The sequence below is a fragment of the Marmota flaviventris genome, chromosome 8, assembly GCF_047511675.1.
Source record: "Marmota flaviventris isolate mMarFla1 chromosome 8, mMarFla1.hap1, whole genome shotgun sequence".
NCBI classification, from domain to species: Eukaryota; Metazoa; Chordata; class Mammalia; order Rodentia; family Sciuridae; genus Marmota; species Marmota flaviventris.
In genome coordinates this window covers 7,712,866-7,735,157 of record NC_092505.1, presented here as the reverse complement: position 1 = coordinate 7,735,157, position 22,292 = coordinate 7,712,866, and the positions used below count along the sequence as shown (strand labels likewise).

At 45.5% G+C, this 22,292-nt stretch overlaps 1 protein-coding gene across 9 annotated transcripts in view; it reads left to right on the top strand.

Annotated features, from left to right (window-relative positions):
* The window catches only part of Dop1b (DOP1 leucine zipper like protein B), a 105,036-nt gene that overhangs the window by 64,920 nt on the left and 17,824 nt on the right, over positions 1–22,292 (top strand). For all 9 annotated transcript variants that reach the window (XR_011708292.1, XR_011708293.1, XM_071615059.1 and 6 more), the window contains 8 exons: positions 1,080–1,191; positions 1,850–2,038; positions 3,914–4,036; positions 6,168–6,302; positions 8,544–8,599; positions 10,915–11,019; positions 11,118–11,184; positions 18,141–18,285. Coding sequence is in view for 7 of the 9 variants with exons in the window: in XM_071615059.1 (XP_071471160.1) it covers positions 1,080–1,191; positions 1,850–2,038; positions 3,914–4,036; positions 6,168–6,302; positions 8,544–8,599; positions 10,915–11,019; positions 11,118–11,184; positions 18,141–18,285 (932 nt within the window). In the remaining 2 variants the exon portion in view is untranslated. The remainder of the gene's footprint in view (positions 1–1,079; positions 1,192–1,849; positions 2,039–3,913; positions 4,037–6,167; positions 6,303–8,543; positions 8,600–10,914; positions 11,020–11,117; positions 11,185–18,140; positions 18,286–22,292) is intronic.

Below are 22,292 nucleotides of genomic sequence, written 5' to 3'. Positions count from 1 at the left end.
AGAGGGATAGCAAGGAACTGAATGTTCAGATCCTTTAATTCCCCACAGCTTCCCAGGCTAGCTCAGTGCTGCCAGCAAGTCATTTACTGTCATTTTTGCAAAACAGAAATAAAAATATGAGTCGTCTTCACAGAAACCCTAAGACACCTTAAACCATTTCCCCAATAACTGAATATAAAATAGCACCAAAAACGCATATCATTCCTATGATGGTCTTTCGTTGTGAGAGCTCTCTGGCTGCTTTGTTTGTTGTGGGGCAGGTCGCTCAGAAAATACACCAAGTACTGGTTTTTTGGTTTATTTGGAGTTTTTTTATAATTTTTTATTTGTAGATGGACACAATATCTTTATTTATTTACTTACTTTTTTGTGGAGCTGAGGATTGAACCCAATGCCTCATGCATTCGAGGCAATTGCTCTGCCACAAGCCACCCAGCCCTCAAGTCCCAGTTTTATCCAAATTGAAGAGTCTTTACTTAGCCGGCCGGCTGGTGACTGCCCCCTGCAGGACCCATGACTGTCTCTGCAAGGAACAGCCCCGAGCCAGAGCATTTTAGGATATTTAAAGGCAAAAACTACATCTGGGTTGACATAGCTACAAGCAATACGTACAGAAGCTGAATTGGGCAGTTAGCGAGACAATGCAGTGGGTACATTGGTACATTCCCACTCCCACGGGACTTTCCAGGTTGGCATAGCAACAAGCAAACAGAGGGAAGGGGGTCAAAATGACCCTAGTTCAGTATACATTAGAGAATGGTTACTAAGATCTAGACAATGATCTCTGACAAGATACATTGCCCAAGAAAAGTGGAAACCAAGGAGAACAATTTTACATTGTATAAGAATTGCTGTTTTTTGTTGCCAAGTGTGTTATGCTAGGTAATTATTAATGGGTACAGAGGCGGGGCTTTCCCAGGGAGAAGCATTCTTACATGATGTGGAGTCCCAAGGTAAAATGGAGTCTGTGTGGTCACTGCCCATAGAGCCTGGCCCATAGCATTTGTATGTAGGGTTACAAACCTTTATGGCCTTATTCTCAAAAATTCTCAAAACCAGTTCTTGTTTCTTCACCAAAGCACAACCTCCAAGAAGGAAAACATTTCTCCGGATTATCCACTCACGCTTTTGGAAGGTCTGACAACCATTAGTCATTTTTGTCTTTTGGAACAACCCAACCAGAGCAAAAAGGTACATTTTTTTCCCCTAAATTCAAGGCAGTTTTCACATGTTGCTTTGTCTTCATCATGTTATGATTACTTGAAGTAAGTTAAATGTACGTGAGTAATGTACACATGAAGTCATGCATCTGTATGCAAATTATGTGTGTGACACAAACATGTATGCAAATGCTTGCATGTGGTACAAATGTGTGGGCAAATGCATGCATGTACGTCATGCAAACATGTAGTGTGTTGCTAGGTAGATGATGTGGCTAGGGACCCCATGCACGGGCTCCTTCAGCCCTTTCCCGCTGTCCCATCAGTTACCATATGGGATAAAGCGTAAAAAGCTTTAAAGATTGATTTTAAATTTATAAATGTGTGTTTTGTTTTTTTTTTTAAACGCATCTTTTACTTGCTGTCATGGTGTTCTTGAAATCTGAGGGTAAGACGTTGTAGCTGTTTTGGCCCTCACTGGGATTAAATCCTAGACAACATCCAGTGCTTTGGTTGAATGATTTCAGTGTGTCCTTTGTAGGGTTGGCCTCCCAGCTGTCTCTCTTTGAAAGAAGCCAAGTGTTGTCTGGTTGCGGGAAGCACACTGCCTGGAGGGGGCCAGGGGCCCACCAACCCCAAGGCACCACTGCTGGGCTGAGTCTCATCTCAATTTCCCTTCTGACTCTCAGACCTCAGCCGCCAGCGATCCTGCCAGCTTGAGAAATGCCAGGAATGCCATTTTGGAAGAGCTGCCTCGCATCGTGAACACCATGGCCCTTCTCTGGAATGTTCTCAGAAAGGAGGAGACTCAAAAGAGACCTGTGGATCTCCTGGGAGCCACAAAAGGATCCTCTTCTGTTTACTTTAAAACCACCAAAGTGAGAAAGGCCTTTCTCTGCCATCACTTACTTTGTCTTGTATTGGCCCACAAAAGAATTCTTATGTATAGGAGGGTGAACACAGATAACACCAGTAGATCCCAGGTGGAAGTCGGAAGTGGGCAGCTCCACTTTGTTCATTTGTGAATATGCATGAAACAGGGCAGCATAAACGGCTTCAAGGGTATTCAAGTACTCAGTGAGCCTCTAGGGAATTTCTGCTTCCTTCTGTGCTCAGCTCTTAGCAGTATCTTTGAAACATGGCACATCAGGTCACCTTGGAGTCTTTTTAAATTAAATTGGCAGCACACAACCCAGAACATCTCCCTGGGTTTTCCCGTCTCCTTCCGGGCACACGTCCTGGCCCCTGACGACCTCTGGTACTGTGTTGAGTAGCTCAGAATTGCCTGCTGCAGCTGCTGTCAGTTCAGTGCCCCAGGAGCCACACGTGGCCTCTCCTTACACACAGCACTCTGGTTCTTCCATCCTGCATTCCTTCATTTAGGTGCAATGAAGCACAGGATCCAGAATGTTCTGTTGGTTACAAGGCTGCCCTGCAGGGGAATTCTGATGTAGTTCAAGCTACCAAGGAACCTGCCCTAAAAAGTTTCAAAAAACCCTTTGCACTGGGCCTGTCTGAGCCTATTTCTTCGTCTGTGAGACAAGGTTATGGTTAGTGTTCTGTCCCGTGGGTAGAAAGATTAATGATAGTAATGGGGAGTGCTTATTGAACACTCGCTCTCACCCTCCCCGAAGCCCCCCAGGGCAGTGGAGTGGGACTCCCAGTTATCTCTCTAGAGAAGAAACCTTCTAGAATGGAGAGGACACCTCTGTGCCAGGCTAAGTTGTGTCTGATGTGAAATAAATATGGGCAGTAAGTTCACAGCACCCAGCAATCATTCCTGTGCCTGCTGACGTGTGCTAGGCCCTGTTATGCATGTGGAGGAGACACGAGGCCCCTGCCCTTGTGGCAGAGACAAGGACCAATGATGAGGGGAAGCCCTTCAAGGAGAGACAGGCTGCTGTGACAGCGTGTAACAGGAACTGGACTTGGTCTGAAGTTACCAGGCAGAGGCTGAGCGGAGGCTCCAGGTAGGAGGAGTTAGCGAGAGTGGAGCAAGCATTTCAGGCCTGGGAACTCTGAGTCTGCAAAGCAAGAAACAGACAGCTGGGGAGCAGAAAATCCACAAGGACCAAAGGGAGGGAGCTGGGTGACATCCAGAGCCAGGACAGTGTATTTTAAACTGTTTTAATAATACATTGGTTAAATAGTTCTTATTTCTAGAAATGGAAAGTCAGCTTCCACATGGCCATAAGCCAGCCCCAGCTGCAGGAGGCCAGCTCAGGCCAAGGTTCCTAGGTGCAAAGCACTGGCCGGGCCTCCTGGGTTCCTCTCCCTGTCTCTGGAAGTTTTGCATGACTTCTTCAAGACTCATCCAGGGATGCGGTATGGCTCAATGGTGAAGCCCTTGCCTAACATGTGCAGGGCCCTGGATTCCATCCCTAGCAACATAAAAAATAAAAATAAGATGGCACTCTGCTCACAGCTGGGGGCCATAGACATCATCTCCTGAGACTCTGATCACCTCAGCTTAACGAAGCTGACTGTGCCCTCCACCCTGGCCATGCATTGAGCCTGCGTGGGAGGCACACCCCCATCACACACCCATCACACACCCAACTTCTTGGAGGGGGACTCCTGACCTTCGTCTTCCTGGGATCCACCCAGCCATGAAGTGTCTCAGGATGGTATTGGGACACTAATGTGACAGGTCCTGCTCTCTGTGCTTACAGTAGGTGGTGGCCAAATGTATCTTACATGAGAGCCCTGATATTTTTCTGCAATCATTTTTTTTTTTTTTTTCTATTTTCTAGACCATAAGACAGAAGATTTTGGACTTCTTAAATCCCTTGACTGCCCCCCTTGGGGTTCAGCTGATAGCAGCAGTTGCAGCTGTGTGGAGCAGAAAGAAGGCTCAGCGGCACAGTAAGACAAAGGTAGGGTGAGTGGTGGGAGGGGTACACTTACTCCACAAAGAAGCACCTGAGGCTGGGCATGGTGTACACACCTGTACTCCCAGCCACTCAGGCTGAGGCAGGAGGACCTCAAGTCAAGGCCAGTGTGGGCAATTTAGGGAGACCCTGTCTTAAAATAAAGAGGGCTGGGGAGATAGCTTAGTGATAGAGTGCCCCTGAGTTTGATCCCCAATACCAAAAAAAAAAAAAAAACAAGAAAGAAACGCTGGAGGGTTGGAATCACAGGTGATGTTGCATGTCAAATGGGAAAACCATTGAGTTAACTTCACCCTTTTAAATGCCTCAGTTAATACAGCCACATCTCAATATGGGTTTGGGGCGGGGGGAGCCCACCTCTGCCTTCTGCTTTCTGATTTACCTACAATGGTGTGGACAACATGTCCTTTTTTATCAGTGCATATTAATTATATGAAATAACAAGGTTCACTGTAGCAGGATCCTACATGCACATACTTTGATCATGTCCTAGCCCTGCCCCCCACCCTCCTCTCCCTACCCTCCTGGTCCTGGCCTGTTCTCTAATAGTCCCCTTCAACTTTCCATAACAGGTACATTTTATGGAATTTAAAAACCACCCATGAACCTGCCACCTGGCTTAAGAAATGGATTGCCCTCCTATGAAGGCTGCTGTGGGTTATTTATTCCCTGGTGCTAGTTACAGGTCACCACTTTTTTTTTTTTTGGTACCAGGGATTGAACCCAGGGGTGTTTAACCACTGAACCACATCCTCAGCCCTTTTTTTTTTTTTTTTTTTAATAGAGACAGGGTCTTCCTGAGTTGCTAAGTGCCTATCTGCTGAGGCTGGCTTTGAACTAGTGATCCTCCTGCCTCAGCTTCCTGAATTGCTGGGATTATAGGCATGTGCCACTGCACCTGGCATCATCACTTTTTTAATGTGTAAAAATATCACTTGTCCACAACAGTAAAGAAAAACGAAGCTGTCATGTCCCTATGCATTTTGTCCATGAACTCATGGGTCGTGTAGTCCTCCAGGACTCGGTTTACCTCTTTCTAAAAGGTCTGCACATTCCTTGTTCTACCTGGGACCTCCCTCAGAGAGGAAGGCCTACACCTGGAAACCCCACAGTGTTCCTGGCTCCATGGTCAGGGCAGGCTCCTGCTCTGAGGAAGAGCCAGGCGTTGGGTCCCCAGGCCACCCTCCGTAGCACCTGTGGGATGCTTCACAGGTTCTTCAGCATATCAGAAGAACCAGGCTTCCTGGGGGTTGGCACCTATATTGCCCTTTTATTTTATTTATTTAGTACCAGAGATTGAACCCAGGAGTGCTTAACCACTGAGCCACATCCCCAGCCCTTTTTAAATTGTTTTTATTTTGAGACAGGATCTCAACAAGTTGCTTAGGGCCTTGCTAAATTACTGAATCTGGCTTTGAACATGCAGTCCTCCTGCCTCAGCCTCCCGAGCCCCTGGGATTACAGGCCTCTGCTTATGTCACCCTTTTAGATAAACACGTTATATTTTTAACTGAGGAGAAGAGAAAGTATTACCAAGGGGTTCTTTTTTTTTTTAGTTTTTAAAAATATTTTTATTTTATTTATTTTTTATGTGGTGCTGAGGATCGAACCCAGGGCCTTGCACGAGCTAGGCGAGGACTCTACCGCTGAGCCACAAACCCAGCCCCACCAGGGGTTCTTTAAAACTTACAATACCAAAAGAGAGGCTGTAAGAGATGGAGGGTTAGATTGGAAAAAGAGTTGGGAGAGGGTCATAGCCTCCATTCCTCTTCCCAGCATGAGGAAGCCATTCTCAATTTCAGGTTGTGGGGGGAAAATTCAACCCATTTCCCCACACCCTCAGCCCCTAAAATGCTTTCTCATTTCAGACATAACAGTATTACTCCAGCATCCACTGCAGTTTTATCCCTGATTTATGTTTCTGTGGCTAATGCTTAACTCATTCTAGTCCCACAAATGAAGTCCTTTACCCAAAATAGGAAACAAATAGGAAATATTTGTTCAAATGATTAAAGCAAATTTCTCTCTCTGGGAACAGCTACCCTAACATACATTTTGTGTGTCGTTTATTTTTGTTTTCTCTCAAACTTTCAAGGAATTCTTTTTTTCTCTGCAGATAGTCCCAGTGGCAAGTGCATCCCAGCTCACCCTTGTGGACTTGATCTGTGCACTCAGCACCCTGCAGACGGACACAGTGCTGCACCTGGTGAAGGAGGTGGTGAAGAGGCCACTGCAAATCAAAGGGGACGAGGTGAGAAGCCCAGGAATACTGCTCCTGTAGGGGAAGGGTTTGGGCTTCATTAGGATTTGTGCAGCAAGGACTAAAGGGAGAGCAGCAGGTAGGGTGAGCGACAAGCAGGGGCTCCGGCAGAAGGTACAGAACACCACGTAGAACTGGGCAGCTAGCGGATGAGGGTTGCTGGGTTTGCTGATAGCTGCTCAGGGTGGGTAGGCTCCTGCCTTACCAGAGACTGGGAGACAAGACCTTGACTTTTTTGTCATTATACTTCAAAGGGATGGCTCTGAGGTCCTTGAGAAAGAACTCCTGCATTGTAGGAGTTACATGGGCACCTCAGAGGGACAGAAGGAATATTCATAATCACGAACTATTTTTATAAATAAAATGTTCTAAGAAAAGGATGTAAGGAGCCTACAGTTAGGTGTGGACAGGAGCAGGTGAATTCCTCTGGTGGCCTTGAGCTTTCCAGACAGGGACTTGGAGCAGGGTGGTGACTAGGCCTCTCATTCCAGGGTACCGGTAGAGACTGTGCTGTGTGTGTTTGCATCTGCCCAAGCCTCCTAGTGTGGGGATTGGAGGAAATTCCCTGTGCTGAAGTTCCTTTGTTGTGTGGCAGTGTTTGGGATAGGGCCCAGGGCCCAGGCCCCACCATTGAGCTACATACCCTGTCCTTTTTGTTGTTTTCTTTTGAGACAGGCCTGGGCGAGAGCCGACTTGGCAGGAGAGGCGTGTGGAGTTTCAGCTCAAGGCTTTAGCTTAAAGTTACATTTTCTTGTCCTTCTTTAGTCTCCTTCCACCTGTGTTTTTCTTTCATCTCTCGTACCTCAGAAGCTGGTGAGCAAAAGCTAAATCATTTGAGAATCATAAAATCATTCTCAGTCGCCATCATCTTTACCCCATGGTGAGAGATGACTGCAGATGATCTGATCTCCAGCAGTATTTATAGACATGCTGCCGGGGGCTGGACATCACCTTGTGGTTGTCCTGCCCTCGTCTTCTCTGGAAGGGCCTCTCACATGTAGCCCAGGACACCCCTCCATAGAAATACCTGGGCCGAGGGCCTGGCTTCTGTGGGCTGTGAACCCGTCCTATGCTCAGGGACCTCATCCTTTCCAACATCCGTGGAAAGTCAACTCTGTGCATTGCCTGGTGGGGATCCTAAGCTATGCAAAAGGGTTCCTGCCCTTGGTCCACATTCTAAGCCCTGATGTTCTAGGTTGGAAAATAAGTGAGAAAAGAAGAGAAGCTGCCCTGAAATTTAACACTGAGAGGCCTGGTTATGGCACCAACCAAGTGATAAGGATGTACAAGAACCCAAGATAACTTCCACAGTGTTTGCCGGGAGCTCTGGCCCAGCATCTCCGAGAACATGTGGTCCCCCTGTTGCCGGTCACTCTTTTTTGTTCTTGTTGTGCTGGGGATTGAACCCAGGGCCTTGCGCATGCTAGGCAAGCACTCTACCAGCTGAGCTATATCCCCAGCCCTGCCGTTCACTCCTGTACATGAATATTAAAGCAGCAATGTAGATCAGAGAGGAGCAGGGATGGAGAGGCAAGCACATCCTCGGCCTGCTGGGATTTAGGACTGAGCAAGTGGTGGGTGTCAGGAAATGACGCTCCCTGAGGGTGGCCCATGCCTGCCCTGCCTCTATGGTGGCAGAAGCATAGGAAGTATATAGGAGAGGGCCCTGTGGTGGCTTGCCCAGACAGAGTGGGCACTTGTGGGTTTTGTTCCCTCACATTACTTGAATGTCTACAGATATTGGCAACTTCCGGTTTTGTCCAGGCCTTAGTAGGAAGTCGATGGCAGACTGGTTTTTAGCATTCCAAACCCAAACTATATTTTGTTTAGTTCCTTAGCTCAGCTTCTACAAATAACCTTTTATGAAGAAGCCAGTGGGGGGTGAGGGCAGCGCTGAATGTGTTTCAAAGCCACAAAGGAGTTCAGCCACTTGGGGAGGCTGTGCGCTGGTTTTGTGGGAATCTGTGTAGCTAAGAGTTGGAATTGCTCTTGTCCCCTGTCTGTAGGTAAGCAAGTGGATTTATGAGGGTCAACACTGGCCCAGATTTCTGTTTGGGGAGATTCAACTAAAATGTCAAATTTTACTATGGTGTGTCTTGTTTGAAAAATTTTTCGGCTAAAATCTTTTTTTTGTTGTTCGGATGCAGAGCTATTTCTCTTTAATTTGGATTCTTTGATAATCAGTCTTCTTTCCTCCCAACTTGGAGTAATTGGTTTTGCTTTAACTTGCAGAAGTCACCCCTTGTGGATATTCCCGTGCTGCAGTTTTGCTATGCTTTTATCCAAAGGTAATGTAGTCCCCTCAGATACATTGCTGAATTGCAGATGCTACTGCAGTGACTATGGACATAGACAACTCTGGTTTTCTTTTTTTTTTCATTTTTGTAGAACTGGATATTGAACCCAGAAGGGCTCCACCACTGAGCTACATCCCTGGACTCACTCCCCACCCCCACTTTATTTATTCATTCATTTTTTGCAGTACTGGGCATTGAACCACAGGTGCATCACCACTGAGCTATATCCCTAGCTCTTTTTTTATGTTTTATTTTGAAACAATTCTCATTCAGTTGCCCAGGCTGGTCTCAAATTTATAATCCCTCCTGCCTTGGCCTCCCTAATCACTGGGATTATAGGCATGTGCCTCCATGCCCAGCTTGGTTTGATTTCTTGACTACTGGAGAGCCTTAGATCAGATAATATCTTAAAGGTGTCTTCATTTCTTCCTGGGGCAAGGGAATGGACAAGTAGCTTTATTTTTCCTTCTCCAGAGATCTAATCTGACATTTAAAAATCTGTATTGAATACATTATGTCAGCAAAACTTTATGTGAGGCCTGTTAAATTTTAAAAGATTCAGATTTGCATTAAATTGATACCAGCCTCCTCTAACACACACACACACACACAAAAGTGTCAAAGGCCTCTCTTAGCAAAAGGAGAAATGATGGTTTTGGTGATTGTGCTCATGGCTCTACTGGCCTATGCTGGGTGGCTTCTGCATTGTTTGACTCCTTGGTAGCTGTGGAAGTCCTGCACAGGAAGTTTCGCTGACCTCTTTGAGCTCTTAAAAGGCAACTCCCCCGGGTACTGCTTCAGGGACTATTCTGTGCAGTAAACACAGATGGAGGGGTACCAATGACTTCTCAGGGAAGCCTCAGTATCCTCACCTATCTGCCCCAAGTGTCACAGCCAGCTACAGTCTCCCTGGTTCACATTTAACATTTCAGTTATTCGAACTTGCCAAGTTATGAAGTTGCAGGAGGGTAAATCGAGGACCATGACCCCAGAGACCCTGGGTCTAGGGGTTACATTCAGAGCGGGTCTCTCCTAGAGCAGTTAAAGATGAGCTGGTTACTTCCCTCTTATGAGAGCAAACATGGCACAGACAATATTGTATAGTGTCTGAACCTTCCCAGCAGCTGCAAGGTAGGTTTTTGCCATCCTTCGGGTGGCCAGGGACCAGAACTAGGCCCTGGGACCTCTGTCTGCACCTGAGCTTTAGAAGATTGCACTGCTGCCTGGCTTTGTGGCCATCCTGTTAGGGTCTGCCTCATCCCTCAGGAGCCTGCCCGAGAGCTGCTGGGGGTTGATGTGTGTCACCAGCAGTGTCAGGGAAGCAGGATACTAGGCCAGAGAGAGACTGAGACCAGTCATCTCGGGCTTTTATTCTGTTGACAAGGAAGCCAGATCTCTCCTGTCCACAGCAGGGTTTGGTCCCCTAACTCCAGCTGCTTGCCAGAGCACGAAGGGGAAAAAACAAAAAACACAGGCCAGTCAGATGTGCTGTTTTCCTCTTTGCTTACCAACTCCTGGTCTAAAATGTTTTTAATAAGTAAATGTATTTGCAGTTGTTCATGGACGGTGTTTTTGTCATTGGAGGTTGACTGTGGGTTGTTATGATCTGGCCCTTGGTATCATTGGTCTAAGATTAGACAGTTACCCCAGTACAACACACAAAGACAAATGAGGCGAAGACAGAGGGTTAAGGTGGTCCTGAGGCCAGAAGCTTCTGCTCCTGCAGGAGGGCATTTAAGAAAAGACCATCCAAGGCAGGCTTATTGTAAGGCTGGGGAGGCAAGGGAGAGGGAGATACTCCCTAGAGAAGGGGTGGCAGAAGGGTCAATTTAACCGGGGCCAGAGCCCCTGACATGATTCAGCTTTCTGCTTTTGTTAGGATAGGAGGTGGGGCTTTCAGTGAAGAAACCCTGAAGTGATAGGTGCTTCCCCTCCTTGGCCTGGTGTTGGCATAGGGTCCCCCATGTGGGGGGAGTCACACACCTGTGCTGTTAACGTGTTGGGGGCATGCAACTGTGTACTTTGGGTCATTTTACCTTTTCTGGCCTAAGACCACAAGTGGAAGGTCATGTGATGGTCAGCTGACTCTGGGGGCAACTTATGGGTACATGCATAACTCTGGAACATGATACGTGCCCATGAGTATAAACAGAAGGAGGGGGAATGTGGAAGGAGACTGGCACCTCAGCGTCAGTTCCCAGCAAGGGGCTTTTTTTATAGTCCTTCCTATCCTTCCCTGATCCATTTCCTGCTCATCCCTAGCTGCCTTCCCATGCTAACATTGTTTCCTTTGTTTGTTTAAATAGGCTTCCAATACTAGCCTTGCAGGAGAACTTTGCTTCGCTGTTGGGAGTACTGAAGGAATCTGTGCAATTGAATCTGGCTCCACCTGGATATTTTCTGCTTCTCAGGTATCACATCACCACATTCATATGGAGGTAGTGTTTTCTGTCGGAACATATTTTATTTCTGCAGCATTTTTGATCAGAAACTAATTGTCCCCCAACAGCATGCTGAATGACTTTGTAACAAGAACTCCCAACCTGGAAAGCAAGAAGGACCAAAAGGACCTGCAGGTCTGTATGTGCAGTGTTTAGTGAATGTTGTCATTCCTATGATGCCATCTTTAGGGTAGGTCACCACCAATGGCCAGCACTGGCAGAGTCCCATCTTGGCTTTGCCTTTGTGATCAAGTTCATCATCTGCCAATGGAGGTGCAGGCAGGCTTGGGGCCTATATTTGCCATGAAGATTCCTGGTTAGTGTTTGAGCAGCCTACCCTAGAATTTACAGGGCCCCCCCAACCCTGCAGGGTTTGCAGATGTCTGTGGAGCCCTCTCTAAAACATCCATCTGCCATTACACATAGATTTCTTTCCTGAAAAGAAGAAAGATTTCTTCCCTTTATTTTTCCCTGTTATAGAAGCATTGCATGCTTATAGAAAATTTTGTAAATACTGAAAAGCAAAAGTACATCTTGCTCAGATGGAAAACTTCTCAGAGCAGATAGCTGACTAATATGTAGACTTCAAGATGGAGTTAGAGGGGCTGGGGTTATGGCTCAGTGGTAGAGTGCTCGCCTAGTATGCATAAGGCACTAGGTTCGATCCTCAGCGCCACATAAATATAAAATATTTTGTCAACCTAAAAATAAAAAATATTTTTTAAAAAAGATGGAGTTAGAAAATCACTATTTTGCCACTATTATAAAACATTGATTGATTGAGATGGTGACTTGTGGTCAAAGGCTTCAATTTAACCTGGGGTGTGTAGTATTTGTCAATTGTTTTCTTTCTTTCTTTTTTAATATATATTTAGTTGTAGATGGACACCATACCTTTATTTTATTTATTTATATGTAGTGCTGAGGATTGAACCCAGTGCCTCATGTGCTAGGCAAGCGCTCTACCACTTAGCTATAACCCCAGCCCAGTATCTGTCAATTCCAAGACCCCACACACAAAATACAAAAGTCCAAAAATGCTGAAGTCCCTTGTATAAAATGGCATACATACTATTTGTATATAACCTGTACATATCTTTTTTTAAAATATTTATTTTATAGGTGTAGGTGGACACAACACAATGCCTTTTTTTTTTTTTTTTTCCCTAATGTGGTGCTGAGGATCGAACCCGGGTCCCACCTGTGCTAGGCGAGTGCTCTACCACTGAGCCACAATTCCAGCCCACCTGTACATATCTTCCTGGATGCTTTTAATCATCTCTAGGTTACTTATTTTGCCTAGCCTTTGCACCTCTTTACCTGTAATATATTTGATAATAAACTGGTAAATATGTTTCCCTAAGTACTGAATTGCTAAGTAAAGAGGTGTTATCCTGTACTGTTTAGGGAATAATGCCAAAGAAAAAAGTCTATAGGTGTTCAGTGCAAATACAGTTTTCTTTCTGATACTTCCATTCCTGGTTGATTGAATGTGTAGATCCCAAGGCTTGTCTAACAGTTTTATGTCTTTAGTGATATTATTGAAAATTGTTATGATCCCCAGCATTTGTATAAGGTATATCCTGCAACAGTATCAGGACGTACCACAATAGGAACTGTATAAAGCATAATGAGAAGTTTTGAGTGGCTCCTTTGGACTCAACTTGTGGAGAAGAAAGCATCATTACCATGCAGATGCTGCCCTGGGATGTTGATATTTATAGAGGACAGCAGCTGGGGCTGGACTGGAGGTGGAGGGAGTGTGGAGTTTGATTTCCTGACAGTTCTTCTAGTGCATGTGCATTGCCTTCCTGAGTAAAAGAAAGAAGGCCAAGGACATGGGCTGGGTTGCTCACAGTTGCTCACTGCATTTCAAAAGTTCATGGGTGTTTCCTATGTTCCAACAGTTCATGGGTGCTTCTCCTTTGAGACTCAGTGTATTTTTCCTGTATCCCCAAATTTCTGTCTCAAAATGTGTGAATTGCTACCATGCAATGCGTTCTCCAGTGCATACCAGCCTGGTGGCCTCTAAATCAGGTCAGTTCGGAGGCTTATCTACCTGGAGTCAGCTGCCTGCACAAGGGGAAAGCTCTAACCCACTGGCTGTTCCTCATCTCAAATGCACAACCCAGGTTATTTTGCCTGTGCTGCTGATTGTCCTCTAAATCGGGGTTCATTTAATTTGCTGGGGCAATTCAGTACTTAGGGAAACATATTTACCAGTTTATTATCAAATATATTACAGGTAAAGAAGTACAAAGGCCAGGTGTGGGTAGGGACATGAGCTTCCATGCTCCCCAGATGGCCTCCTCCAGGAACTGCTGTGTTCAGCTCACTGGAAGATCTCTCAACCTAGTTCTGTGGGGGTTATGGAGACTTCATTATGAAGGAATGATTGATTGAGTCACTGACCATTGGGGTTCAGCTCAACCTTTAGTCCTCTTTCAGCACAGGTGGTTGAAATATGGGGCTGAAAATCCCAACCCTCACCAGGCGTGGTGGTATACACCTATAATCCTAGGAAGTCAGAAGGCTGAGGCAGGAGGATCTCAAGTTTTTAAGACCAGCCTCAAGGGGCTGGGGATATAGCTCAGTTGGTAGAGTGCCAGCCTCACATGCAAAAGGCCCTGAGTTCAATCCCCAGCACCAGGAAAAAAAAAAAAAAAATAGACCAGCGTCAGCAATTTAGTAAGACCTTGTCTTAAAAAGGACTGGGGATGTAGCTCAGTGGTAGAGCACTCCTGCATTCGATCCCCAGCATCACCATATCACAAAAAGAAAAAAAAATGGAATATCTACAAAATTACATATATATGTATGTGATATATTTTATATATATATGTATGAATTTAAGATGGATATATATCTCAGTCATCTTGAAAGATATATACCTTGCCATCATTTTGAGGTGGAAAAATCTATATCGAGATTTATACCTATATCTAGATATATATTATCTAGATATATATCTGTCTCAAAAATGATAGGTAGATAGTTTGGGAGATTTCCAAGGATTTTAGAAGAGAGATGCCAGGAAAGTGGGAGGAAGACCAAGTAAGTATTTCACAGGATATATTTGTGCAATGATCCTCGTGGGAATTCTCTTAGCACAAACCCCATTTCCTGATCTTTCACTCTGCCCATTACTCGCCCCCCCACACACATACACACACTGGTTTGCCAGCCAGCTGATTTGCTCAAGTGCACCCCCTTCCCACTCAGGAGGCAGATGTGTTTGTTTTATGCCTAAACATAGCTCCAAAGCTGATGGACCTTGTGTAATAATTGAGGTCAGGGGTTATAGTTGCTCTTAGCTGGTGGTTGGTCAGCCGTTATACTGGCCATGAACCCTGCTCAGGGTTCCTGTCTATTCACCTGCTGACCAAGTTCTTCCCTGATGGTGCTCCTGAGAGTGGGTAACCTGTAAATTTGCCCCCATCTAGCCAATTTATTTAATTTTATTTTTTATATTATTGAAAGGTACAATCCCAGTGTCAAAGGACAAAACTACAACAATTTAGCATAACGATATCTCGATTTTCTGTTCTAGTCTCAGGCATGCTTAGTCCCAAAGCTCAGCCACAGACAACTCAGTGTTCCATGGGACAGTACTGGGGAGAAAGAAGGGCTTTATTCAGTGGCCAAAGAGTGGAAAAGAGGGAGCTGTGTTTCCCAGCCAGCTTCTCTACTGCAGGGGGTTGGGAGGAAGAATGAGGGAGAGGGAGACTAATGAAGGGGAGGAACATCCATGTCTTTTCTGGAAATAGGCAGAGATCTTTCTGGAATTTGGGTGCCAGCTGTTTTTGCTCTCTTCTTAGTTTGGTCTTTCTGGTTATGGCAGCTGATAGATGTCTTTAGCCTTGAAGGAGGAGGACAGAGGCTAAGAAAGCCTGGGTCAAATTATCCTTGTGTTATAGTTTGGGAGAGACATTTCTTAAATGATCAACACGTCTACATGCAGACCTGAGTAGAGTCAAGGCAGCAGAGTGCCGCAGTCTGTCTGGGCACAAAATCACCGAGCCACCACAAAGCCTTGTAGATTCAAACAGCAACTCTTTATTCCCAAACTCTCACCGGCACTCTAAACACACTACATGGGAAATACACTCCCTCCACCGGGCTCTGCATCCCAATTCTCTCAGAACCCCTGGAGAACTCAAAAGGAACTCAAAAGGAGCAGGTGCCTGAGGCAGCAGGATACGCCCTAAACCTGGAGCCGCCCTATCCCCAGCAGGATCCACCCTAAACCCAGAGCCACCCTAATCCCTGAGCAGGGCCACCTTTCAACCCAAAATGCCATGTGTCATTCCTACTTGGCTATGGCTCTCAGCAGCAGAGGACACCAGCCAAATCTGAAGGTAGAGGTGCAGGCCTTCTCGTTCCATTCCGGTCACCCAGCAGACACCTGCAAGCCCAAGAAGAGAGCCAGTGTTTTCAGCAGAAGTGGCCTTCTGCTCCCTAAAGAATAGCCTAGCTGCCCTTACCGTCATAACCACACGTCAGAGATGTCACCCGCACCAAGCTAGTGGGAGGCTGGTAATGTATTGCCCAGCTGTGTGACCTCCTCCAAAATTAATGATTTTTAAGTCAATTAAGAGCAAGTGAAGCTGGAGGATTTATTTACATCTCCCAGTAATGACTTCATGTCATAATACAGTGTGCTCCATTGAGCTGAGCAGAGGAGCTTGGTGTGATTAAAAAAGGACTGAAAAAAGCAAGAATAACTAGGAAATGACCACAGTCATTTACGTTCTTTGTTTTTGCGGTGGCACAAGTTTGTAATCCCAGCAGTTCAGGAGGCTTAGTCAGAAGGATACAGGTTCAAGATCAGCCTCAGCAACTTGGCCAGACCCTGTCTCAAAATTAAAAATAGGGCTAGAGATATAACTCAGTGATAAAGTGTCTCTAGGTTCAGTCCCCAGTACCAAAAAGAAAAGCTATTCTTGGGCTGGGGTTGTGGCTCATTAGTAGAGCACTCACCTAGCATGTGCGAGGCTCTGGATTCAATCCTCAGCACCACATAAAAATAAATATGTAAAATAAAGGTATTGTATCCAACTACAACTAAAAAAAAATTTTTTTTTTTAAAGCTACTTTTCTTGTAATGAGGGTATAGGGAGACATGGAAAAAAAAATTTTTAAATTAACTAGTTAACAATAGGTTAATTCAGGTTACTTTTTATCCAAAGATTAAGGCAGAGAGTGAACTTCAGTATTAAGCCAATTGAAACTGACCTGTTTGGAGAACCTGTCTGTTAACTGGCTAGTCCTGATTTTTCAGAGGATTAGATAAACAGCTTAGTTGCAGCTTGGTGATGTGGACATCAGCATGAATGACTCCATTTTCATTTTAGGCTGTTCCTGTCAGGGCTAGTAGTGGAGCTCAGTTCAAAAAAGTGGTCTCCTATAATTTTTATTTAACACTAGTAAGAACCCCTGGTCCTAGAGAAACCAGAAGACCAACCTGTTAACAGTGTGCTCCTTTGTTATCAGAATATGTCTGATTCCTGATGTCTGTGTACCTGGCCAGTACAGTAACCACTGGGCACTTGTCATTACCAGAAATGCCATCGCCTTTGTGTTCTGAGCAAGACCCCAACCATACAAATATAGCAAAGTTTATTAAGAAAGAAAACACCCAGAGAGGAGGATGGGTCATCTCAAAGAGAAGAGCAGTTTGTTTTGTGAGTGTGGTTTAATTGGGGTAGGAGGCAAAGTTGTTAGAAGGTCCTTTGTGCTCTGGATTGACAAACTCCACTAGATTCCCAAAGTTGCCCTACAACACTTTTACCTGTAGGTGTTCCATGAACCCCATGAGAAGGGGAGTAAGGCTTCCTTAGGATATGGCGAGGTTATGCTAATAACCTAAGGGCAACTCTCTGTCATCCTGACCAGCTGACAAGTTCCAATTGGAACTTATTTTACAGATGGGCTGATGATCTCTGGACCTCGTCACCCTGCTTTCCCAGGGACTCAGGGTCCCATGACCATCGTGAGCTTTATGGTTGCGTTGTGTTTATCTTAGGCCATGGTCTGGTCAGCATTGTTTGTGCAGGGCCTTGCTTAAGATGTTGTAGCAGTTAGACCCTCTGGAGCAATCGTACCTTTGCCCTTTGTGCTTAACCCCTGAGTTTATCTTGTCTGGTTGTAAGAGGAATAGTTTATAGGGCTGAGATCAGGTGGGGCCCTGAAGTAGCTATCTTCTCAGACCTTGTGGTGCCACAGAGGCAGTGCTGTTGATTAACTGATTTGTTTGGCACTGAGTATTTTCTCACACCCCTGACCTAACTGCTCAAATCCCTGTGTCTGACTGCTGCCTAACCATGTGACCACTGCGCACCTGGAAGTGTGGCTGAATTGAATGTGCTAGAAATGTAAAATGCATGTTGGTTCCAGACGTGATACAAAATAAAGTGCAAAACCTCATTAGTAATTTTATATTGATTGTGTGTTGGATACATTGGGTTAAATAGGACATATTAAAATTAGCTGCCTCTAGGACTGGGGTTGGCACCCACAGTTGTGGGTAGCTATGAGGATTTCTGGGACTAATCCTCCTGGGACACCAAGTATCAACCACTGTCTCAGGCAGTCACTGGGGGTCTTGGAAAGTATCCCCAGAAGGTAAGGAGGAGCACGCCATGAGAAACTGGGGCTCAGAGGTAGAAGCGCTTGCCTAGCATGCGTGAGGCACTGGGTTCGATCCTCAGCACTACATAAGAATAAATAAAGCTATCATGTGCACCTACAACTAAAAAAATAAATGTTTAAAAAAAATTAGCTGCCCTGTTTCTTTTTACCTTGAATGTGACCATAGAATACTTGATGTTATGTAAATGGCTCACAGTTATGACCTGAGTTATATGTATTTTTATATATATATATTTTTAAGTTGATGATAGAACTTTATTTATTTATTTTATTTATTATATGCGGTGCTGAGAATCCGAAGCCGGTGCCTCACGCATGCCAGGCAAGTGAGGCTGAGCCATAGCCCCAGCCCCTGAGTTATATTTTTATTGGATGGTGCTGCCTCTTCGTACCTAAACTTCTTAACCGACTCCCATTCCTCTTCCTCTGATGGCTCTCAGGAAATCACTCAGAAAATCCTGGAAGCCATAGGGAACATTGCTGGCTCTTCCCTGGAACAAACCAGCTGGCTCAGCAGAAACTTGGAAGTGAAGGCTCAGCCACAGGTGGCCCTGGAAGAGTCTGACCCTGAGGAGGACTTGTATGGTAGGTGTGGGGGCATCAGAGGGTAATGCTTGCTGCCCGCTTGGGGCCCTCGCTTGGCCTTTGGAAGGAGCTTAAGTGTTCTCACCACTAAAAACAGACAGACAGACACACCTGGGGAGAAAGAGAGGAGAAGCTATGAGGTTGGGAAGTGAAGGTGGTACTGTTTGTTTTTGTTTTTGTTTTTTAATATTTATTTTAGTTGTAGTTGTACACAAAGGCATTGTACCTTTATTTTTTTTATGTATTCTTACGTGGTGCTGAGGATCGAACCCAGGGCCTCACACCTGCTAAGTGAGGGCTCCACCACTGAGCCACAACCCCAGCCCTGTACTGGTTTTCAATCCCAAAGGCTGGGTGCTTGCTTCTTCCTGGAATTGTGGAAACATTAACAAGACCAAGCACTGAAGGAGACTTTTATTCTTGGCCAAAAATAAAAGTGGGAGATGAACTTGCAAATCAAGTTCCCACCCCTTGGGGGTTGGGGGGGGTCATAGATGAAGAATAAGAAAAATGGGGGAGTAGGCTAATAAAGGGAAGGAATATGCATGTATTTTCTGGGAATGGGTGGATATTATCCTGTTGTTTGGGCACCACCTTGTTCCTTATATGGTTCTTTCTGGTTATTGTCATGATGGTCAACTATCTGGCACTAGAGAGTACTCCTTCAGCATGCAGATGGGATTGTGATGAAGCTGAAGTTGTCTGGTCTACAGCTGGCAGCTTGTCCTAGATCCAGCCAGCTTCAGCCAGCCCATCCAAAGAGGAACTTCTGGCCTTCCAGCCTCTTGTCCTCAGAATAAGCAAGATTAGGGCCAGGCATGGTGGCCCAAGCCCTTTGCTCAAGGCTGAAGCAGAATGATCCAAAGTTCAAGGCTAGCCTGGGTAAATTAGGGAGGCCTGTCTCAAAATTAAACAGTAAGGGCTGGGGATGTGGCTCAAGCGGTAGCGCTCGCCTGGCATGCGTGCGGCCTGGGTTCGATCCTCAGCACCACATACAAAGATGTTGTGTCCGCCGAAAACTGAAAAATAAATATTAAAAAATTCTCTCTCTCTCTCTCTCTCTCTCTCTCTCTCTCTCTCTCTCTCTCTCTCTTTAAAAAAAAAAAAAAAAGAAAACTAATTAAAAAAAAAAAAAAATTAAACAGTAAGCTGGGGGTATAGCTCACTGGTAGAGTACTTGCCTAGGAAATGGGAGGCCCTGGGTTCAGTCCCCAGGACCAAAGGGGGAAAAGTTTAAGCTAAGGAAAAAGCATGTCCTGCTTGCTTAGGCCTGCATCCATTCACCCAAGTGCCCTTTGTGCTCAGCAGCTAAGTGAATGAACAGTCTTCACTTCTTAACAACTTAAGTTGTGTGTGTAACAAGACAGTAGGGTCCCTCTGATGGCATCCCAGGGACAGATGCCATGTTAACCTTCGCTGGGCCCAGGGAGAGTCCCAAAGGTGACCTCCCTAGATAATGCACATGCACAGGGTGCCTGAAGGCCAGAAGTCCCTCTTCAGGTGGGCTGGCCAAAACCAATTGGATCTAAGGTGGCATCCAGGGTGACCACCAGACAATCTCTAGCTTCATTATAATAAAAGAAATGACAGTTCCTCCCCTTTATTAGCCTGTTTGTCTTCCTCATTTCTTTTACCCAATATGGGTAATCTCCCAGCCCCAAAGGGGTAGGAAGTTGTTTCATAAATTTGCCTCCCACTTCTATTCTCGGCCAAGAATAAAAATCTCTTATGCTGTTCAATGACTGCTTGGTCTTATTACTGGTTCCACAGTTCCAAGGGGGAAAAAGGATTCAGCCATTGGAGTCAAAAATTGATTAATAGTCCCAACAAGTCAGGTCTGACTCTTTGCCCCAAAGACAGCAAACAAAGGTAATGGTGAAAGCAGAAAGGTGTGTAATCAATAGGAAGACAAGGGGATCAGGCGTCCTGGCCCTGTCTTTGAGGCTACCGACATGGGCTCTAGGTTTAAATAGAGGAAGAATTGGGGCTGGGGTTAGAGTGACATGTGTTAGATGGGTTTCTATTGGTGAGACAGAATACCTGGGAAAAAAACGTGACCAGAAAGAAAGGTTTTTCTTGGCTCATGGTTTCAGAGGTCTCAGTTCGTGGTCGGCTGGCTCCACTGCTTTGGGCCTGAGTGAGGCAGAGCGTCACAGCAGAGGGCCTGGCAGAGGAAAGCTGCGTAGCTCAGCTCGTGGTAGCTGGAAAATGGGAGGTGGGGGAGTGGCAGCAAAAAGGAGAGAAGCAGGAACAGTCCCCAAGGGCATGCTCCCAAAGACCCACTCCCATAGTTTCCACCACCTCCCAATAAGGTCCTCAAATTTGGCTCCACTGGTGAGGTCAAAGCCCCACCTCTGGACACGGCCACACAAGCCTTTGACACATGAGTCTTTGGAGGACATTTTAGATCCAAACCACTACAGAACTGGTGGAGAGCAGAGCAGTCTTGATCAGACTGGTCTGGTTGATCATTATCTCCTTCAGTTTTGCAAGGTGACTCAGGAGAAGTCCTTGTTGCTTAAAAGGGCAGTTCAGTTCCCATGAGATGATTACTCCTAATTGGGGGGCAGCCACAGTTCCTGTCATGGGGTAATTGTTCCTGCTTAGGACGGTGAACTCATCCATTGTGGGGTGATGTGTCTGCAAGGCTGTGCTATTCCAGGGTGACTGCAGCTTTGGGCAATGACTAGAGACTTCTAGGCACCACTCCAGGAGGTCTTGAAAACGCCCTGGTTACCCTTATCTTGTGTCCTCAGTCTTAAAGGAAGACAAAATAAATTAGGTAGATTTAGGACTAATCATCTTTGTAGTACCTGTTTTTACACAGACACTCCCTAAGTGATTAACATGCCTGGAGAGCCAAATAGGATTCTAACCCAAAGTTTAAGGTGGTAAAGGAGATAGAGACACAGGCAGAGATGCTGCTTCCCACTGGGCATCTTCAGGCCAAAGTGAAGAGTCTGTGCTTTTTAGCAAAAACAGCCTCTACATCATCGTTACAAACTCAGTGTGGTAGTTTAGGCTGTTAGGCTGTTAATTGCCAGGCCCTAAAGACCCGCAGGCACACCTGCCAACCAGGCAGATCTCAGGGCATGGCACTCAGTAAGGGAGACACTGGAATGTGTCAAAGGAGTATCTCAAACGTAGTCGGCAAGGATATTTATAGTTTCAAGACCTTGGCTGAGCTGAGTTGTGACAGATCTTTTAAGGTGGGTGTATTAATCCATTTTCTCTTACCAAAAACACAGTACTATAGACTGGGTAACTTATAAAGAAGGTTTATTTCAGCTCATGGTTCTGGAGGTGCAAGGTCTAGGAGTCTTTCCTATGATGGCAGAGTCCCCAGGCAGCACAAAGCATCACGTGGCAAAGGTAAAGGAGTGTGCGCGTGTATATGTGTTTGTACACACGCATGTGTGCTTCTTCTAGTCCCTTTCTTCTCACAGAGTTAGTGGTTTGGATTGGTGGGTGCAGCATGAGGTGAGGACCCAGAAGTGACTCTTGGTAAGTGTGCTGCCAGTTTTGATGAGCTAGCTGCTTTAGTTGGTGTACAGTTTTCTCTTGGGAGTCAGCGTGCCTTGGGGCAATTGATTTTCTGTGCTAGTTCTGCATTTTATTTAACATGGGGACAGGAGAGCCTGTGCACTGTTGCTTAATGCAGGATGAGAGGTAAGTTTAGTCCCAGTTTTATTAAAAACAGTGATGAGAAATTACATTTTTGTTTTCAGTATGAACTATATGGCACAGTACCTGCCACAGAGTAAATGTTCAAAACTTCTTAGCTTATATTACTCTTCTTTCAGAATTGTTAGTGATGGATATATCCACAGAAACAATGCTAAATGGGTCTTTTTTCTTTTGGTACCAGGGATTGAACCCAGGAGTGCTTAACCACTGAGCCACATCCCCAGCCTTTTTTTTTTTTTTTTTTTTTTTTTTTTTTTTTTTTTTTGAGACAGGGGCTCAGTAATTTGCTTAGGGCCTCACTAAGTTGCTAAACTGACTTT